This window comes from Prunus mume, linkage group LG7 (assembly GCF_029339155.1).
Source record: "Prunus mume cultivar Tortuosa linkage group LG7, ASM2933915v1, whole genome shotgun sequence".
NCBI lineage: Eukaryota > Viridiplantae > Streptophyta > Magnoliopsida > Rosales > Rosaceae > Prunus > Prunus mume.
In genome coordinates, this window is record NC_142704.1 from 3,130,233 (window position 1) to 3,148,618 (window position 18,386).

At 41.5% G+C, this 18,386-nt stretch overlaps 5 protein-coding genes and 1 pseudogene across 6 annotated transcripts; 3 read left to right on the forward strand and 3 right to left on the reverse strand.

Annotated features, from left to right (window-relative positions):
- Window positions 1-482: 482 nt before the first annotated feature.
- Window positions 483-3,524, forward strand: SEH1H (Transducin/WD40 repeat-like superfamily protein). The gene is made up of 8 exons (XM_016795634.2): window positions 483-782; window positions 924-1,038; window positions 1,208-1,308; window positions 1,551-1,628; window positions 2,211-2,366; window positions 2,555-2,667; window positions 2,842-2,968; window positions 3,184-3,524. Exons 1-8 carry the CDS (start codon window positions 624-626, stop codon window positions 3,313-3,315), a joined length of 981 nt encoding a protein of 326 aa, XP_016651120.2. The 5' UTR covers window positions 483-623; the 3' UTR covers window positions 3,316-3,524.
- Window positions 3,525-4,061: 537 nt separating this feature from the next.
- LOC103337731 (NADPH HC-toxin reductase 1-like) lies at window positions 4,062-5,745 on the forward strand (annotated as a pseudogene).
- A 209-nt stretch (window positions 5,746-5,954) lies between these two features.
- On the forward strand, window positions 5,955-8,077 carry LOC103337663 (NADPH HC-toxin reductase 1-like). 2 transcript variants are annotated; one of them, XM_089041825.1, is made up of 6 exons: window positions 5,955-6,143; window positions 6,253-6,422; window positions 6,658-6,870; window positions 6,978-7,357; window positions 7,468-7,587; window positions 7,938-8,077. In XM_089041825.1, the coding sequence occupies exons 1-6, from the start codon at window positions 6,023-6,025 to the stop codon at window positions 7,978-7,980; spliced, it is 1,047 nt and encodes a 348-aa protein (XP_088897951.1). In that variant the 5' UTR covers window positions 5,955-6,022; the 3' UTR covers window positions 7,981-8,077. The 2 variants fall into 2 exon arrangements, with proteins under 2 accessions (XP_088897951.1, XP_088897952.1); XM_089041826.1 differs by lacking the exon at window positions 7,938-8,077 and having other exon boundaries at window positions 5,957-6,143; window positions 7,468-7,711.
- LOC148915232 (putative receptor protein kinase ZmPK1) lies at window positions 7,708-10,726 on the reverse strand. The gene is made up of 2 exons (XM_089041827.1): window positions 9,516-10,726; window positions 7,708-8,646 (listed from the first exon to the last, which is right to left on the reverse strand). Exons 1-2 carry the CDS (start codon window positions 10,591-10,593, stop codon window positions 7,844-7,846), a joined length of 1,881 nt encoding a protein of 626 aa, XP_088897953.1. The 5' UTR covers window positions 10,594-10,726; the 3' UTR covers window positions 7,708-7,843.
- Window positions 10,698-11,102, reverse strand: LOC103337730 (putative receptor protein kinase ZmPK1). The gene has a single exon (XM_089041281.1). It carries the CDS (start codon window positions 11,100-11,102, stop codon window positions 10,698-10,700), a length of 405 nt encoding a protein of 134 aa, XP_088897407.1.
- A 6,562-nt stretch (window positions 11,103-17,664) lies between these two features.
- On the reverse strand, window positions 17,665-18,105 carry LOC148915233 (uncharacterized). The gene has a single exon (XM_089041282.1). It carries the CDS (start codon window positions 18,103-18,105, stop codon window positions 17,665-17,667), a length of 441 nt encoding a protein of 146 aa, XP_088897408.1.
- Window positions 18,106-18,386: the final 281 nt, after the last annotated feature.

The following is an 18,386-nucleotide window of genomic DNA, read 5'->3' on the forward strand; positions in this document are numbered from 1 at the left end:
AATGTTTGTCTTGTTTAATAAGGGTTAATAGTAACATGTTTACTAATTATGCATGTCTTGTTTAAAAAATATGTGATTCATCTAATAGCAGTCTTATAAAATATTTGATGATTGTTGTTTCAAATATTCAAATGCACGTGCCTTGTAAAATGATGTGATCCATCCATTCGTAGTCCTATATGACATTTGATGATTGTCGTTTTAATAATTATTATACGTTAAAGTCCGTTGTATAATTATTACTGGTATATAATACGGTAGCATTTCACTCTAAATCCTAAACCCTCACTCTAATCCTCGTTACCAGGCCCTTAGTTTTAACAAGATATTATACTTAACATGACTTGTCGATTAAAATCTAAGAAACCTCTTACATGTATTAAGTTGTCATGACAATTTGGACAACCAAAAAAAAAGGTATGTCATATAGTAATGGTGCCATTTCATCTAGGATTTTTAGAGGCTTTTGAAGGACATATTTCTGGGTGGACCCGTTCTGAGTCTAAACCGACCCGACTAAAACCCTGCCCATACGTTTACCAAAACCCTACACGAAGAGGTTTTCGCTCCTCCCACCTCTGACCATCCTGGGCTCGAATTGGAGCTCCAGGGACTGTACGGACATGGAGAAACCTCTGGTGGCACTTGATAAAGGCACCACCTGCTCGTCGTGGAACTACTCCGGCCAGAGATTGGCCACTGGCTCAGTCGACGGAACCCTCGCCATCTTCGACACGCGCGACCCAGCTTCTTCCTCTTTCTCCTGCACTTCAAAATCGAAGGTCCCTAACTCCCGCCTGTTCCACTTAGTTTCAAATATCAGGAATTGACACATTTCATTTTTCTTTTCCGCTTAATTTTTCAATTCCACTTGAAAGCTTGTGTTTTTGTGTTAAAAAATATTGCGATTGTGTTTGTTTTAGGTGCATGAGGCTGCTGGCATTGTGAAAATTGTTTGGGTTCCTCCAGAGTATGGTGATGCAGTGGCATGTGTTTGCGCAGATGGAACTTTGTCTCTGTGGGAGGAGGCTGCTGAAGGTATTTTCCTTGAATTTGTTATCTTTTCTAACCCAGCTTCCACAATTATCAACTTCAAACTGAATCAGTCTAATTTAGTTTATGGGATACTGACGAAACGTTTTTTAATTTTTTAATTTTTTTACTGAGCATTGTATCTGATGAAAAATTAGGTTTTATTGTTGTCTAGATGCACAACCTGTTCAATGGAAGCTCTGCACAAGCTTTAAAAGTGGGTCCGCTCAACTGCTAGATACCCAATTTGGAGTCTCACCGTCAGGTTTAAAAATGGTTAGCTTTTATAGCTACTGTTTCTTCGTTTTAGTTTTGGCGGTTATATGTTCTGAAATCAAGTTTGGAAGTGACAAATGTTTATTGTCGTACTAATTTTTTCATTCATTTCTTCTAGTATCATTTAGGATGCCATGTATATTCAGTTGGTGCCCTTGTAGAAAATCTGTGCAACATACTTTGGTCATCATTTGCCTTGTGAGAATGAAATGTCATGAACTGTAATTTGTTTCATTTTATAGGTTACTGCATATTCTGATGGCCATGTCAAGGTCTATGAGCTACTAGATCCCTTGGATCTGAAGAATTGGCAACTTCAGGTGATCATTTATCTGATTCAGTCTGATAACATACTACAGCCTGGAAATAAGTCTTCTTGTTGTGTTATAGTATTATTATGCAGCCCAAATTAATGCTGAAATTTGCAAATTATGTTAGTTCTGTACAAAATTGAAACATTATAGGTAAATTCTAGTTTTATGCCTTATAAGATTATTGGTGTTTTTTCCTTCTTATAAAATGATACATTGTTCTCGTGCATATAAAAAAGACAACAGAGGTATATATATTTGAATGTCTATTTCCCTATTTTTTCATCTAGTTGTATGTTTTAGTGCCACGACTTAGAATGAATGGACCATGAGCTTGTGTTTCTGTTGCTCGTTCTCTCTTATTTGTGGGTCTTTTTCTCTTGTACGCTCTCTTGTCATGGTTGTACCCTTTTACTTTTTATGACATCTCTCCAGTTGAACCATGATAAATCATCTTCTGTGCTATTAACTCCCTGTATTATGCAGATACCAACTCCAAAGCCAACCTGCATAAAGCAGAAAGATTCTTTACAGATTTTTACAGTTTGAAACTGCTCTGTAACCTTATCTTTTCATGATCTTTTTGCCCAGGCTGAATTTCAGAATGTTATTGATTCAGTGTCCACGTTTGGGAAAGCCATGTGCTTAGCTGCATCTATATCTTGGAATCCACAAAGAGGAGAGAGCCAGGAATCCAGCTTTGTTTTGGGTTTCAATTCAAACACACCACAACTTAATTCTTCCAAGGTATTCTAAATTCTGTTTAATCCTGTTTCCTATCTATTATCATTAATTTTATGTGGCTTGTCTCCTTCAATACACAACTTTCTCTTTTCTGCAGTATATTTTGAAACTATGGTATCATTTCAGGTCTAGAACCTTAGTCAACTTGTCAAATATGATATTGTACATAATCTTATGATATTACTTTACAGGTATGGGAATTTGATCAGGCTCATCAAAGATGGCTCCCAGTTGCTGAGTTGACTTTGCCTGGTGACAACGGTGATCAGGTCTATGCTGTTGCATGGGCACCAAACATTGGCAGGTAGGGAATTGTCTAATTGCTCATGCAAGCACTGATGAGCAATTGATGGGAATCCGAAAATATTGTTTTCTGTCATTGTATAAAATTCAAGGTTCTGCCTGTCTTAAAATTTGAAGGAAAAATGGCCTCATTCCATTTTATATTAGAGAGTAAAATTGTATAAATTTCATTCAGGCCATATGAGGTAATTGCTGTTGCCACTGACAAGGGAATAGCAATATGGCATCTTGGATTAAACCCTGACTCAGATGGAAGGCTCTCATTGGAGAAGATTGCACAACTTTCAGGTCACAACGGCGAGGTATCCATACTAACTATTGAAAATGTTATCGATCATTTCGTTTTGGAGCACAAAATCCTTACTGTTAATCTGAGCATGAAAAGGTGGAATTATAACAGTGTGTATGTTGGAGTGGATACAATTGTGGAGCCTTAGTAGGGCACAGTGTGAATTATCTAATGAAAGCAAGGCTGTGAATCTTCCTAATTGATTAAAGTCCTTCATTTTATGATTAGGTCTGGCAGATGGAATGGGACATGAGTGGGATGACATTGGCGACCACCGGGAATGATGGGGCAGTACGGTTGTGGCAGTCTAATTTGAACGGTGTTTGGCATGAAGAGGCTATATTTGAACCCACTTCCTAGTCCCTTGCGACCTCTGTTGCTACATGTTAAAATGGCAAATTCTCTGTTTTACGAGAAAACACAGTTTGTAATCTCATGGTAACATGGTTGCCCTACTTAGTTTTAGATCACTAGGTTTAAGCACTGTGCGGCAACCCAAGATCAGTAAGAATGAATATTAGTGATTGTAACTTTACACATTGGTTCAAATTTGAAATTTTGTTGGTGAATCTTTGTCAGCTTTGCGCTATCACCATTGTATTATGTATGCATGACAAAAGTGACATGTCATTTTTATGGAATCGTAAAAGAGGAAAACGAATGAAAATAAAGATGAATGGAATCACCAGTCAATCAATTATGAAAAATAGACTGGGAAAATAAAATTGAATGAAGACAATCGACAGCTATCTGGCCTTTCTTGTGTTTTGTTTTCTCGTTTTTATTGGTCCCTGAATTTGTTGAAAATTTTCATTCTCAAACCCTCAACTCAATTAATCAGTTAATGTAAGTCTTTAATCTTTTGATCCACACAACAATTTAGTCACTACCGGCAATACTTTCGTTAAAGTCTCATCCACCCAATATAAGTCATTGATTTCCGAATTTAGGAACTTTTAAAAGTGAACCATTTATGAAACCACACCCAGGGCAAGTGGGTTATGTTATCAACTATATTTTTCTTTGGGTAAGTACCATGAGGTGTCCGGGCCAACTTGCGCGCCCTCTCACGGAACTGAGCCTGCCGTTGACCACCAGGTGTTGCAACTGTTGGGACTCAAACTGGGGAGCAAACCATAATATTAGAGCCCTGGTGGTGACATTGGCAACTTTTTCTGGACTTGACAACTTGCAGAACAATTAACTAATGAGCACCTCATCCTCCTCTGTTTCTGAATCTGTGCGTGGACCACCTAGTTTTAACCATACATGGTGTTACATATGACTGGTTTGAAAATAATATTGATTAATCCGAACAAATAAGCAGAACAACAACAATGGAGAAGAACAAAATTTCTAGAGTTTGTGTTACAGGGGCTTCTGGATACATTGGTTGTTCCATTGTTTAAAAGCTTCTAGAGAAGGGCCATATTGACCGTACCACTTTGGGGAGCTTGGGTCTCTCTCTCTCTCTCTCAGAGCAAGTTATTGCTCTTCCAGGCAGATATATATGATCCCAATGAATTTGAACCAGCCATTTAAGGGTGTGAGTTTGTTTTTCATGTGGCCACTCCAATGAAACATAACCCCAAAAGCTCTCAGGTCAGCAGTCAGTCTCTCAACTTGAATATGCAGTACAAGGACACAGCTGAAGCTGCTGTTGCTGGTGTGAGGAACATTGCTGATTCTTGCATTCGATCAAACACTGGCTGATCGACACAGCAAGCATTTTTGCTTCGTCCCCGAGGACAGAAGATGGGATTGGATTCAAACCCTGCTTGATGAATCATGTTGGAGAGCTCTTGATGTCTCATTTACTAGTGCTACTGATTTTTTAATGGTACCTTTTCTTGCTCTCACTGTCTTACTCTCCAACTAATTAAGACTTAATTTGTAGTGCTCTATGATTAAAATTTTAATCACTGTGTTTGATTTTAATCTGGAAATGTGTTCAAGGACCATATCAAATCAAAGACATTAGCGGAGAAAGCAGTGCTGAGCTATAATAACTTTGATGGTGGTAAACTGGAAGTGGTAACACTTCCTTGTGGCTTGGTGGGAGGAGAAACTCTTCTTTCATATTTGCCTGGAAGCGTGGGACTAGTTCTATCACAACTTACTAGGGACTTTCCTTCTTACAATGCACTAAAATTACTGCAAGAAATTACCGGTTCGGTTCCTTGTACACATTGAAGATGTCTGCCAAGCGCATATCTTCTGCATGGAACATTCATCCATGAGAGCTAGATTCTGCTGTGCAGTTGCCAATCCCACTATCAAAGAAATTGCAATTTACTTCCAAGAAAACTACAAGGAATACAAGATGAAGATAGCAAAAGAGTAAGGGATCCAACCTAATTTTCAATCTTCATAACTGTTATGAAAAATATGTCTAGTTTTGCACCTTTGGCTCTGCCAATGTTCCCATTTTCATAGATTTTATGACTCTGAGTTCCATTTCAGATTGACTCAAGGACCAGAAGAAGGAACCAAACGTGACTTTACCAAGCTGGTGAAGGTGGGGTTTGAATATAAGTATGGCATGAAGGATGTGCTAGATGACAGTGTAGCGTGTGGAAGGCTTTTCATTTGGAGCTGTTTTTCTCAAGTAATATAATTAGCATCCCTGCATTAAAAGCTTGCAGCATTTTTCATTGTAACGTTTATATATGAAAAGTTAGGCAACAGTAGAATAAAACCAAACCCAGAAAAAAGGACATGTACAACTTAAGTGGTAATGCACTTTCATTGTAACGGTTATGTACTTGGCTACCGGGTCCGCCAACCAAACTTTAGCAGCCCATGTAGACTTCAACTCTTGTGATGAGAAGAATGATATGTGATCTTGTTGTGTGGACGAAAGACATTCCGCGTAAGCATCAATTGACGAAAGGAGTAACACTTATCGATCACATCTTATCTTCTGGGGGGACCAAAGACCAATTATAAAATGGGCACGCACAGATTTCACTGAAAAAAGATTGGCTGGCTAGTTAGGGACCACATATTACGTATGACATGTTTCCAAAATAAAAATGATTAATCTGAACAAAGACGAAGGGCAACAATGGAGAAGAACAAAATTTCTAGAGTTTGTGTTACAGGGGGTGCCGGATTCATTGGTTGTTCGCTTGTTAAAAAGCTCCTAGAGCAGGGCCATACTGTCCATGCCACTCTGAGGAACTTGGGTCTCTCTCTCTCTCTCTCTCTCTCTCTCTGTGCGCATCTGCTACGACATGCTAGTATTTTATATGTGCAACCCTCTTATGGTATCTTTTTACTCCATATGTGCTGCAGAGGATGCATCCAAAGTAGGCCTTCTCAAGTCCCTCCCTAATGCAGACACCAAATTGTTGCTTTTCCAAGCTGACATATATGACCCCAATGAGTTTCAACCCGCCATCCAAGGATGTGAGTTTGTTTTTCACGTGGCCACTCCAATGCAGCATAGCAACCAAAGCTCTCAGGTTACACACTCATACTAGCTATAACATATGGGATTGGACTTAATTAGTCTAATATCATGTTTGTAGGATAAGATGTTCAAACAAAAGGGCTGGGATAACTTAGTCCAATTAGTGCTTGAACAACAATCCAATTCATTATCGGGCGCGAAATGAAGCCTTGGTTTGCTTTCTTGTGTGATAGTTTGATTATTGAAATCTGGTGCTTGACAGTTTGAGAATTTGAACATACATGCAGTACAAGGACACAGCTGAAGCTGCCGTCGCTGGGGTGAGGATCATTGCCGAGTCTTGCATTCGTTCACAGACCGTTAAGCGACTCATCTACACTGCAAGCATCCTTGCTGCGTCACCGAGGAGAGAAGATGGGGTTGGATTCAAACCCTGCCTTGATGAATCATGTTGGACACCTCTTGATGTCTCACCTATTTATTCAACTGAATTTTCAATGGTACCTCTCTTGTTCTGTCTATGAAACTGGCTCTTGAAATCAACCTTGTGTTTGATTTATTAATATTAATCCTTATGTTTGATTTTTATTCTGGAAATGTGCTCAAGGGGTATATCATATCAAAGACATTAGCAGAGAGAGCAATGCTGAGCTATAATGACATTGGTAATGGTAAACTGGAAGTGGTAACACTTCCTTGTGGCTTAGTGGGAGGAGAAACTCTTCTTTCATATTTGCCTGGAAGCGTGGGAGTAGTTCTATCACAACTTACCAGGGACTTGCCTTCTTACAATGCACTAAGATTGATGCAAGAAGTTAACGGTTCGGTTCCTCTTGTACACATTGAAGATGTTTGCCAAGCACATATCTTCTGCATGGAACAACCATCCATGAGAGGTAGATTCTGCTGCGCAGTTTCCAGTCTGAACATCATAGAAATTGCGAGCTACTTCCAAGAAAATTACCCAGAACACAAAATAGCAAAAGAGTAAGGATCCAACTTAATTTCATTTTTTGAAAGATTTCCTTACTTTTGAACTTTTAACTCCAGCAATTTTATCCATTTTCTTCGATCATGAATGTGCGAATTCATTTCAGATTCATTGAAGGACCAGAAGAAGGAAGCAAATGTGACTTCAGTAAGCTGATGAAGATGGGTTTTGAGTATAAGTATGGCGTCAAGAATATACTAGATGACAGTGTAGCAAGTAGACGGAGGTTAAGTTGGAGCTCTCATTCTCAACTAATTTAAACTTTTGTTTTGATCAGAACTAAAGTAATGTAATTTGTGTCACTGCATTATGTGGAGATGGATATACTCGATACAAGTTTGCAGCGTTCATTATACATCTATATAATCATCTCTCAATTGTAAATAATACAAATTGCAGTACAAGTAAACTTCTGAAAAAAGCAAGAGCAAGTTTAATAGCTAAAACCAAACCAAGAATGGACATGAGCATCTTAGATGCAATTACTTCTGAATGTTGTGCTCCTCTTCACATTCTAGCAACATTTGCACTACTGAATCCATTGTTGCTCTTTTGTTCCTATCTTCCTCCACACAGGAAATACCAATCTCAACCATCTTTGCTGCTTGGTTCCTGCTGAATTGCCCTTCCAATCTTGGATCCAACATATCCTCTATCCATCGGTCTTCTCCACATTGAATCTTCTTTTTGGCTACCTTGACAAACCTCTTCAGCTGTGCTTCCTCCTCCTCAGAATTCTCCACCACCGGATTCGAAAGTCGAATGCCCTTCAATATCTCTAGAAGCACCACTCCGTAACTGTAAACATCCACTTTTGCAGTGATTGAAAGGTTCAAAGCCCACTCTGGGGCCATATACCCTTTTGTTCCTCGAATGTGAGAGGATACTGAATTGAGGCCGCCTCTCTGGGATAACTTTGCCAGGCCGAAATCTGCAATTTTTGGTTCAAAATTACTGTCTAGGAGTATATTTTCAGGCTTCACATCACAATGAATAACCCATTCTAGACACTCATGGTGAAGATAGGCTAAACCTTTAGCCATCCCTAGTGCAATTTTAAACCTCTCTTTCCATCCAAGGAAATTTTGGGGGAACAAATGCTGGTCCAATGATCCGTTTTCAACATACTCAGAGATTAGAAGTCTGTGTTTATCTTCAGAACAGAATCCCCATGTTCTCACTAGGTTCATGTGATTGACTTTCACAATTGTGCTTACTTCTGCCCAAAATACTTCTTCTCCTTTATAAATATCTGCCAATTTCTTGACAGCTACCACTCTTTCATCTGGTAAAAAGCGAGGCGCAGAGGCGACGCGTTTTTAATGAGGCGTCCGTTTTCAAACATTAATTTATTTTAATAAAAAAAATTATAAATAATAATACATATAAATTATACTGCTAATTCTTATTGAGCCATAATATTCTATAAAAAATATAAGTACAAATGTCATTCAAGCATAATAATCAATTTCAAAACATAAAATACTTATCCAACATCAAAAGTAAAACTCAATTCATGCATCCCACTCATTATCATGAAACATAAAATGATATGATTTTCTGCATTTATGTGTGGACTTGAGTGTTATTTTTTGTTGGTTATTGTGTTGTTTGGAAAAAAAAACTAACATATATATGTATATATATTTTTATATTTATATGAATCTTGTACAAAGAGAATTGCATACTGAAGGAAAGAGACGCTCCAATTTATGGAGAGAATTAAAATTGATGAAGATTATCGCATTATGAATATACTAATAGGTTCAATAATGTATTTATTTAGAAGAAGAAAGGAGGAAGTATCGTTCAGTGAGGGCCTTTTAAGGCATACTGTTTGTTTAAAAAATAAAAACTAAAACGTGCGTTTAGTCACCTCAGTTTTTAAAGAAAACACTTAACTAGATGAAACGACATCGTTGCTTTAAAACTAACCCTATCAAAAAAATTCAAGCCAAGTCGTCTTCTTCCTCAAGCTCTAGCTTGCAGATATCTGTGCCTTCCACGCCTCGCCTCGCACGCCTTGCCACGCCTCATCACGCCTCGCCACGCTAAGCGGGCAACAAGCTAAACAACCTTACGCCTAAGGTGATTTCTCTCCGCCTCGCTCCGACGCGCGCTCCGATGCGCGCTTAGGCATGCCTTTGAAAACACTGGCCAGAACACCCTTATATACAACCCCAGAAGCCCCTCTTCCCAGCTCTTCTTTAAAGTTTTTGGTTGCCTTCTGGAGCTCAGCATAGAGATACATTCTGAATTGACTTGAAAGCAAAGCATATCCATCTTCTTGGGGAGGTGCCACACCATGTGATCTTCTGAAAAGTAACCACCAACCTGATAATATGAAGAGAAATTCGACTGCACCAATTGCAGAAGTAAAAGAATACAGATATATCCATCTCTCCCTTTTACTGGTATTGGTGTAAGTAGTTGACACATTGATCCTGCACGTATTAAAGACATTAGGATTTGTGGGTGGTGACGTATCCACACTCTGAGGCAGCCTTAAGTAAATACAGCCCGGAATATTTGGAGACACGTACCCATTGAAGAGAGCACCTTTTGTGTAACAACTGCCTTTCCTATAGCTAAATGCTTCACAACGGCAATCCTCCAAGCATTGTTTTCTGCAATGGAGAAAAGAAATGGATTCATAATAAATGAGATCAAATCCATAGAAATCTGCATGCTGAATCTCTATGAATTTCCATAGCTGGGACTGTGAGCATGTAGGCTCGAATTTAGGCTTGCAACCCTTGTGCCGGTCAGTTGTATCAGCTACCTCATATCCCGGAGGGCATGAGCACTTTGACCGCTCTGATGTATAGACACAAATCGCATTTCTTCCACAGGTCACATGCACCTTGCACTGCTGTGTAAGAGCTTGCCAGGTGATCACCCATGATTCTGTTGAACCACTGAGACTATAAAGTCTCAGGTTTGCATCGTAATCCATCATTAACCGCCTTTTTACTCTCATACCCATGTCAAAAGCACTGAACTTCAAGTCATCACTTGAGACAAAATTTCCCATTTCATCAAAACCAGCAATTCTGCTAGTGTTGTAGTTTGTTCTATTATTAGCAAGTACCCTGTAACTAGGATTAGGCCAATATACGCTTGTCATATCAGGACCATCATAAATCAACCTCAAAACATTGTCATTATCAAAATAAAAACTATAGTAGCCAGTACCGAAGTTCCCTCTTCCCAACATAGATATTAGCTTCATGCTCTTTGTAAAGGGTTGATTTGGGAGGAGAGTATCAGTGGGAAAATCAAAGCTTTGCCAGACAGTTTTACCTTGTGAGTCTTTCAAAACAAGGTCGCCAGAATTCAAAAGCTCTGCCTTTCAGCACCACCAGTGGGAGTGAAGGTACTGCTCTCCCAGACAATTGTGCCATCCACATCTCTCAAGACCATGGAGCCATCTCGACTCAGTGAAACTCTGGACCCCATGCCATTGACTGGTCTTTCTCTGTTAGCCATCCAGACGACGGTTCTGTCCTTAGAATTTGTGAACCATATGGAGAACCAATAGGCATTTGTGCCCACCCCATAGAACCCACATGTGAAAGACTTATCTGGGGAGATTAGGAAATCAGAATCATCTTCCACTGAAAGAGAAGAGCCTCTTTCCAAACTGTTCCTGGTTTTTGCAGTTGCAAAACAGTAGAAAAATAGAGTGAGGACTAAAATGAGAAAACATGTTGGAGAGAAAACAGGCCGGTAGCATCCCATTGTTGGACTTGGAGTTGAAGTTTGGTTTCGAAGTCTTTTATTGGACTTGGTGTTGAAACATGGGACTACATATGTTGGAAAGTAACAACTAAATATGAATAGCACAACGGTTGTTAAGTAAAGTGGCCGGTGGTCTCTGTGTGCAGCACATTTTTACTCACAAGCTTTTTAATTCACATTTGCAGCAGTTTCTTTGAACTTGCCTGCAACAGTGTTTGATTTTTCTTCCACCATAGCATTCACTTTCTACGAAGACTTTGGTGTTTCCTGTGAATGGAATATGAGTGTGTCTACATTTTATGCATCTCATTCAAGTTGAAGTACATGAGCAAGCAAGAGTAGTAACTCTTCGGTATATTAGAGTATTTCTTTCCTCAAATACTAGTTTCTTTCTTTGCGTCTTGGTCCCAATGTCTTTGAGAGTAAAAAGTGATAAGTGTGATAAAGTTTGTAAACTTATCGCCCACATTTATTGGGTATTATTAGTTTGTAAACTCAATACCAACAATATATAATATAGTACAATAATACAAGCCAACGAGGTCTGGCTCAGTGAAAAAAGACATTGACTTGAAGACCAATCTCAGGTTCCAATCTTCATGACACCTTGATAGGGTGTGTGTGAGAAATCATCCTCCCCTTGCAGTTTAGACTACGATTTGTATATATATATATATATATATATATATGACACAAGCCAGTGCCTAGCTTGGCTTTGGCCCCTATATGTTTTCCAAGTGTAATGTAACCCGTTTCAATTTTCAAATTTTCATCCAAGCATGTTTTTATGGTTTACTTGTTATGAAAGAAATGGAAATATTTGCAATTCAGCTATGGCTATGATATGAGCACGCGACTATTTGAAAGAGTATAGCATTCTCTTTTTTTCTTAATTTTTTTAAATTTATAAATGACTTGGATTCTTTCCTCGGGGCTAATCATTATTCAATAGAAGAAAGGACGCGTTACTGTTAGGCATTATTATACACCATCTTGAACACAGAAAAATATGACCCAAAAAATGAAAGAATAATAGATGTGTTTGAGATACAACAATGGATATATAAGTAGAAGTCCGTGGGATGAGAATCCAATCTAATCTTAGTCCAAAGATAAACTAATTCAATAAAGTCCCAATTTTGAACAACAACAATCCAATCCAATCCAATCCAATCTTCCTTTCAACCTGCGAAATGAAGCCTTAGTGATCCTTGTCTAAATGTGTCAAGGGACCATTAAATCCTACTAAAAAAAAGTGCAAACAGGCAGTGGCCTGCAATAGATATTTGCCCTAACACTAAATCATTATGTTTGATTTTTAAGCAGCAAAGAATGGTACTAGAATAAAACCAAACCAAGAAAAACGACATGTAGAGTTTAAATGTATGACATAAACTAATTTACTCTCATGTTTTGTGAACCAAAATAAGTGTAATTAGGTCAAGACAGTGGCTTACCTACCGGGTGGGCTCCCGGTTGGCTTCAACTGTGGTGATGTTGTCAAGTAACAGCTATTTGCATATGTTGACTGAGTGTACAAATTTCCTCACGAGAATATTCGATTAGAAAGATTCATCTTTCTTCTTCGCCGCCTCCTTCTCCCTGCAAAATAGAACCAATAAGAGGACCACACCTGGGGGGTGTTGGCCAAAGGCCCTCCGATGCCTAAATTAATTCAATTGAATCGTATAGAAAACAATAGCTAATAGGGTACGGAGATGTGTTTATAGTGTAAACCGGGCAGCCGGAGCCTTATGTAAAAGAGAGAGAGAAAGGAGGTGGCTAGGGTTTGAGAGGAATTTTCTGCAGAGTTTCAGTAGGGATTTCAGACGTATCTCAACCCTTGTGTGTGACTATACTTTTATAGTGGTTTCAGAGGAATGATTCCGTAGATGGAAGGGAATTATTCATCTTCTTTTTTGGAATTGATTTGATTAATTAGGGATTTGATTTATTAGGGTAAATCAAATCCCTAATTGTGGTAGGTATCAAATCAAATCATAATTCAATTAGGTAACTCCTCATTTAATTGTGATTCGTGGTAATTAATCAAATCAATTCTCAACCCAATTAGGTAATGTTCAATTCAATTGGGTAATTCCCAATTAAATTGAGTAACTCCCAATTAGGTTAATTAATTCTCAATTAGGTCAAATAATCCCCAAATGGAATGAATCATTTGACCTAGGGTTTTGATTTAATTTGGTTACCACAAATGCCCCCCAGCTTCTGCATGGCACGTGGTGGCATGTAGGAGATGTGAATTATCCGTTGGGCTGTCCAGAATCGGGCTTCCTCCGCAGACCTGGGCTCCTGAGTAGAGGAGGTGTTTGACTTGCCAATTTTATGAACTCCCAAGTTGGAAAGGGTTGGCGATTCCTTGTAGGTCAAGGAATTTTGATCCTTATAAATGTAGGGCTCCCCAATTTATTCTTCACATCAAAACTCCAATCTTCCGATTTCATTAGTGAGTGAGAGAAAACTTTGGAGAATTTCCCCGACCTTCCTTAGTCCTTACCTCTGCCGCACATCCAAGGTAATTAGTCTGGAAGAATTTTTTGTGTCTCTGACTTTTGGCAGCTTGGTCAGTGCATGCCTTCTAGTCGATGAGGGGAGCTGCAAGGAGTGTGTGATTATGCCTTGAAGCATGGCTGGAGACGTTGGGAGGCTAGCAGGCTTGAGGCTGCATGCCTTGGGCTCGAGCATGAAGGTCTAGAGGTGGTGGGCTCAGCGGGCATGCGATGGGCTTGGTGGAGGTTTGGAGGCTCGGGCTCTGCTGCATTGAGCCGAGGAATTGGGCCAGCATGAGGCGTGGGCTTACGCTAGGCAAGGCGCCACGCGGCTTGTTTAGTCTTTGGAGGCGGCGGGCTAGGCGGAAGGATGCGCGATGGGCCTTGAGCAAGGCGTGGGCCGCGCAGTCGGAGGTAGGCCTCCGTCTTTGGTCTTGGAGCTAGTGCGCTGGTGTTGGTGCGACTTGGGCCTGCACTAGAGCACTTTCGGGCTGCCCTTCTCTTAGCTTGGGTTGATCCAAGCAGCCCGAATTTTATTTTATTTTTCTGCTGTCTTCGTTTTTTTGTTTGCTCTGCTTTTTTTCTTTTCGACTTGCGAATTTTTCCAGTATTCTAACTTGTAGAATTCTTTCTTTTTTGCAGCTACTCGTTGACCAACCATGTCTTCCGGGGACGGTAGTAAGGCTCCAAGCTCTCGGGCACCTTTATATTTGTGGGGAGGCTCCTAGTGCCTAGCAAGAAATTCGTGGCCAATTTGCACTGCGTGTCGACCGACGCTCAATTACAGAAGTGGCGGGCTGCCTTCACGTCTGCCATTCCAGATGACGTGTAGGTCAAGCTGCTGAAGTCTCGGACTGATAACGAGCCTTTGGTAGATGCGAATGATCCTGGCGCTAGGGTCATTACCTTCCGTCCTTTTTACTTCTCCTTGGGCTTCAAATTCCCACTATCAAAGCTCTTCAAGGAGGTGTTCTGCTCCATGGAGTGTGCTCTGAGCCAGTGTACTCCCAATGTTTACCGGGCAATCATGTGCTTCGAGAATCGAGCATTTCTTCACGTTGGAGCTAACGAGTGCTTGAGTTCTTTTATTTTTTCGAGGTGAGGCACTTGAGCAGTATGCCCAAGTTCGCACCTACAAGACCAAGCTGTTCGACGGTCTTAGTCAGGGAGATCATGCTTGGCATGACTACGTGTTGGAAGTTAGCGGACGGTGGGAGGGCGACATTGGTGACGGCCTACTTGTTCCCATCACCTATTGTCATAGTATGTCTTTTGCGATTTTTGATATGTTCCTTTTTATTTGAATTTCTTAAAGTGTGGTTGACTAACTTCTGTCTTCTGCTTATAGTGAGTGACATCAGCAAGCAATTGGAGCTTGGACCAGACATGGCTAAGGTCCGTCGTGCTTTGAACATCCCTCAAAAGTTTCACTAGTGGCGCTGGCTGTTGAGCGAGTACCGAGAGGTAGATGGTGGTACGCCCTTGCGAGGATGTCGAAGGTGGAAGTAGAATGGTCGACCACGATGATCCGCTTGCAGGACAAGAAGAGTGTTCTGCTAAATCTCTGCCAAAGAGAAAGGCTGCTACCAAATCTTCAAGAGGTGAAGCGCTTCCGCACGCAAAGAATGAGTCTCCATCAAGGAAGAAGCCAAGGCTCCCTTCTGCTGAGAAGACTCAAGTAAGGTCTGCTCCGTCATCGTCTGCCAAGGTCAAGCATCTCGTGGGTGCAGATAGCACGAAGGTTGGTGGTATGCGAGGTGCTCGGGGTGTTCTGCCCAAGCCTCCTGCTGACATGCTTTGTGAGACAACTCGTGTCCAACCTAGTTTTGCTGAGCGTCAAAGAGATGTAGACATTCCTCGTCGAAGTTCGAGTCGTCTGCATCGGTCAAAAGATGGAAATCGAAGTGGGAGGTCTACTCATGATCCAGCTATTGAGCCATGGGCAGTCAAGCGTGGAGTTAATTCAGTATCATTGACTCCATTGGAGATGAAGTTGGCGGAGGCTAAGAAGATAAGAGAGTCATCTGCTCGGGCTAAGGGTTCTTCTTCAGCGACGACGGTCGTTCCCAAGGTAGACAAGTCTAGCCCTGCAAGGGATGCATGTGTGTCTGATCTGCTCAAGACGAATTTCCTATCAAACCCGTCCTCATGTGCTGAGCTAGTTGATTACATCCGTCAGGCCGGCGATCTTGGCACTTTTAAGAGTCTTTCCTTGGAAAAACAAAGGGAAGCGGCATTCCATCGATTCAAAAAGATTGGTTTTGCTCTGAGACCATTTGGAACTCATCTGCTGTTGCCCCCTTTTCGCTTTCGTGAGAAGAAGAATCTTGAATTGGACCGGTGTCAGTTGAAGCGGGCTCGTTGTGAGAAGAAGATGCATGCTTTGAGGGCAATGATATCTGAGCTGAAAAGCTCCCTTAACGAGAAGGATTCTGAGCTCAACTCTCTTGCCTATGATTTGGTTAGTCGCAAAGATGCCTTCTTTGGTCTTGAGCGTAAGAATGCTGACATCTCCCTTAGTTATGACAAGCTCCTGGCTAGATTTAATGCATGCCACAAGTCCGTAGAAAAATCCAAGTTTGAAGCCATCATAGATGCGTACAAGTTAGGCTACCTGCACTGTGTGGATGGGACTACTCCCTTGTATGCGATTGACGACGTAGACATCGAGACACTCTGCCTTGATTCACCCCATGTGGAAGGAGGAACCGAAGAGCAGGCAATTGGAGAGGATGGGGCGGAGGAGGACGCAGATAGATGAGATAATGGCGGATGTTACGGAGCGGCGGATGAGGTTCTTTGAAGGCATAGTGATAAGGTGAATGCCGAAGAGGCTGCAACTTAGAGGTTTCCTGCTGGCGCCTTGGAGTAGATGAAGACTTCTTTGTTTCTTTTCAGCTTTTGTAGTTCGCTTTCTTGTTTAGAATAATTGGTCTTATTTGACCATCTTCTCTTTGTTGAACTTTGGCCGATTGGTCAGCTTATTATGGAAATTTTAGTTTATTTTTCACTTCAATTTGCGTATTAATTTGTGAACTACTTGAGTAACCAGCCTGTGTCTTGATTGCACATCTTCTTCGGAGATTTATGAGTGACAGGGTTCCCCTTGAGGGATTTCGAGTGTATGCATATCCCGTAGGATGTTTTCCTTGGGAGGTTGGCGAGTGCGGGTCCCCCTTGAGGGACTTGGGCGTGTTCGCACATCCCTTAGAATGGTTTCCCTTAGAAAGTTGGCAAGTGCAGGGCCCCCTAAGAGGCTCAGGCGTGTCATGCACATCTTTTCAGATGGTTTCCCTTAGGAAGTTGGTGAGTGCTAGGGCCCCCCTTAAGAGGCTTCGGGCGTGTTCTGCATATCCCTTAGGATGCCTTGGTCGTCGCCTGCGTCTCCCGAAGGGCCGCTTATGGGCAATGTGTGTCTATCCTGCCTCCCTTAAGAAAAGAATAGGAACTTGGATATTCCCCGCATAAGGCATGGAAACCTCCTTTCAAGAAATTCTGGCGCACCATCGTCTCCTTTAGGGCGCTTTTTGTGTTGTGTCTCCGAAGGGCGCTTTGGTCGTCGCCTGCGTCTCCCTTAGGGCCGCTTATGGGCAGCTGCGTGTCTATCCTACCTCCCTTAGGAAGCGAATAGGAACACGGATACTTCCTTGAAGGAATGGAGACCTCATTTTAAGAAATTCTGGCGCACCTGCATCTCCCTTAGGACGCTTTTTACGGTGTGTCTCCCGAAGGGCGCTTTGGTCGTCGCCCTCGTCTCCTTAGGGCTGCTTATGGGTGACTATTTTGCGGTGATCTGCCGCCAATGAAGCGTGGCGTTTTGGTAACCAGCGATTGTGGGCAACCAAACCTGCAGATGATGTTTCTCCAAATGAATCGCTCCACATCGGCTTTTTAAATAGAGGATAGAGCTTCGGTCTCGATCTATTTAGTATAATAGTCGGTGGCGATGATCATCATGTCCTTCTTGGCGGGCATGGGTGGCAAGAGTCCCACTAAGTCAATGACCCATTGCATGAATGGTAGACTTCGGCAGGCAGGTTAGGGATCGACTTTTATCGCTGGCATCGATCACATTTCTTGACATATTCGGTGGAGTCGTGGCCCATGGTAGGCCAGAAGTCGCCTGTGTTTAGAGCATTCCAAGCGAGTAATCTACCCCCATAGTGGTTGTCACACTCGCCGTCATGAATTTTGCAGAGAACCTCAAGTGTTTGAGGGTACCTTATGCAGGTGAGATGAGGGCCGAAGTATGATCTGCGGATGAGCTTGCTGCTGTGCATATAGTATCTCGCGGCCTTCTGTTGGACCTTCCTAGCTTCGGACTTATCCGTTGGTAGGTTCCCATTCGCTAAGTAGTCGATGATAGGGTCTTGCCAGCTAGGGTCCTCGTCAATTTGCATTATGTCGATTGACTCTATTTCTTCAATGCTTGGTCGGTCAAGGTGTTCAACCGGGATGGAGCGTCTGCATGAGCGTTCTCTGCCCAGGGGCATTTGTTGGATGGTGAAGGTAGGAAATGCCTTTCACAACTCTTGGACTTTGTCAAGGTACAAGATCATTCTTGGATGCTTCACCATGTATTCTCCTGACGCTTGATTCGTGATCAACTGGGAATCTAAGTAGATGGCTAACTTTTTGATTGCATTTTCTTTTGCCAAGCGCAGGTCGGTGAAGCCAAACGTGATAGCTTGCTCCAACAAGGTTCCATCCGGGTGATGATGACGACACCTGCTCAGCAGAGGTCCCGTCTGCTTTTGAACTTTCCTTCTCTTCT

Bases quoted from the DNA above. Each gene is read 5' to 3' on its own strand.
- SEH1H (XM_016795634.2), top strand. From the start codon at position 624: ATGGAGAAACCTCTGGTGGCACTTGATAAAGGCACCACCTGCTCGTCG. The intron at 1,039-1,207 runs GTATTTTCCTTG...ATTGTTGTCTAG, and splicing joins GTGGGAGGAGGCTGCTGAAG to ATGCACAACCTGTTCAATGG. The intron at 2,668-2,841 runs GTAGGGAATTGT...AATTTCATTCAG, and splicing joins TGGGCACCAAACATTGGCAG to GCCATATGAGGTAATTGCTG.
- LOC103337663 (XM_089041825.1), top strand. From the start codon at position 6,023: ATGGAGAAGAACAAAATTTCTAGAGTTTGTGTTACAGGGGGTGCCGGA. The intron at 6,144-6,252 runs GTCTCTCTCTCT...TATGTGCTGCAG, and splicing joins TGCCACTCTGAGGAACTTGG to AGGATGCATCCAAAGTAGGC. The intron at 7,588-7,937 runs GTTAAGTTGGAG...TCCTCCACACAG, and splicing joins AGTGTAGCAAGTAGACGGAG to GAAATACCAATCTCAACCAT.
- LOC148915232 (XM_089041827.1), bottom strand. From the start codon at position 10,593: ATGAAGCTAATATCTATGTTGGGAAGAGGGAACTTCGGTACTGGCTAC. The intron at 8,647-9,515 runs GTGTTTTCAAAG...GCTTTTTACCAG, and splicing joins ATATAAGGGTGTTCTGGCCA to ATGAAAGAGTGGTAGCTGTC.
- LOC103337730 (XM_089041281.1), bottom strand. From the start codon at position 11,102: ATGGGATGCTACCGGCCTGTTTTCTCTCCAACATGTTTTCTCATTTTA.
- LOC148915233 (XM_089041282.1), bottom strand. From the start codon at position 18,105: ATGCCCCTGGGCAGAGAACGCTCATGCAGACGCTCCATCCCGGTTGAA.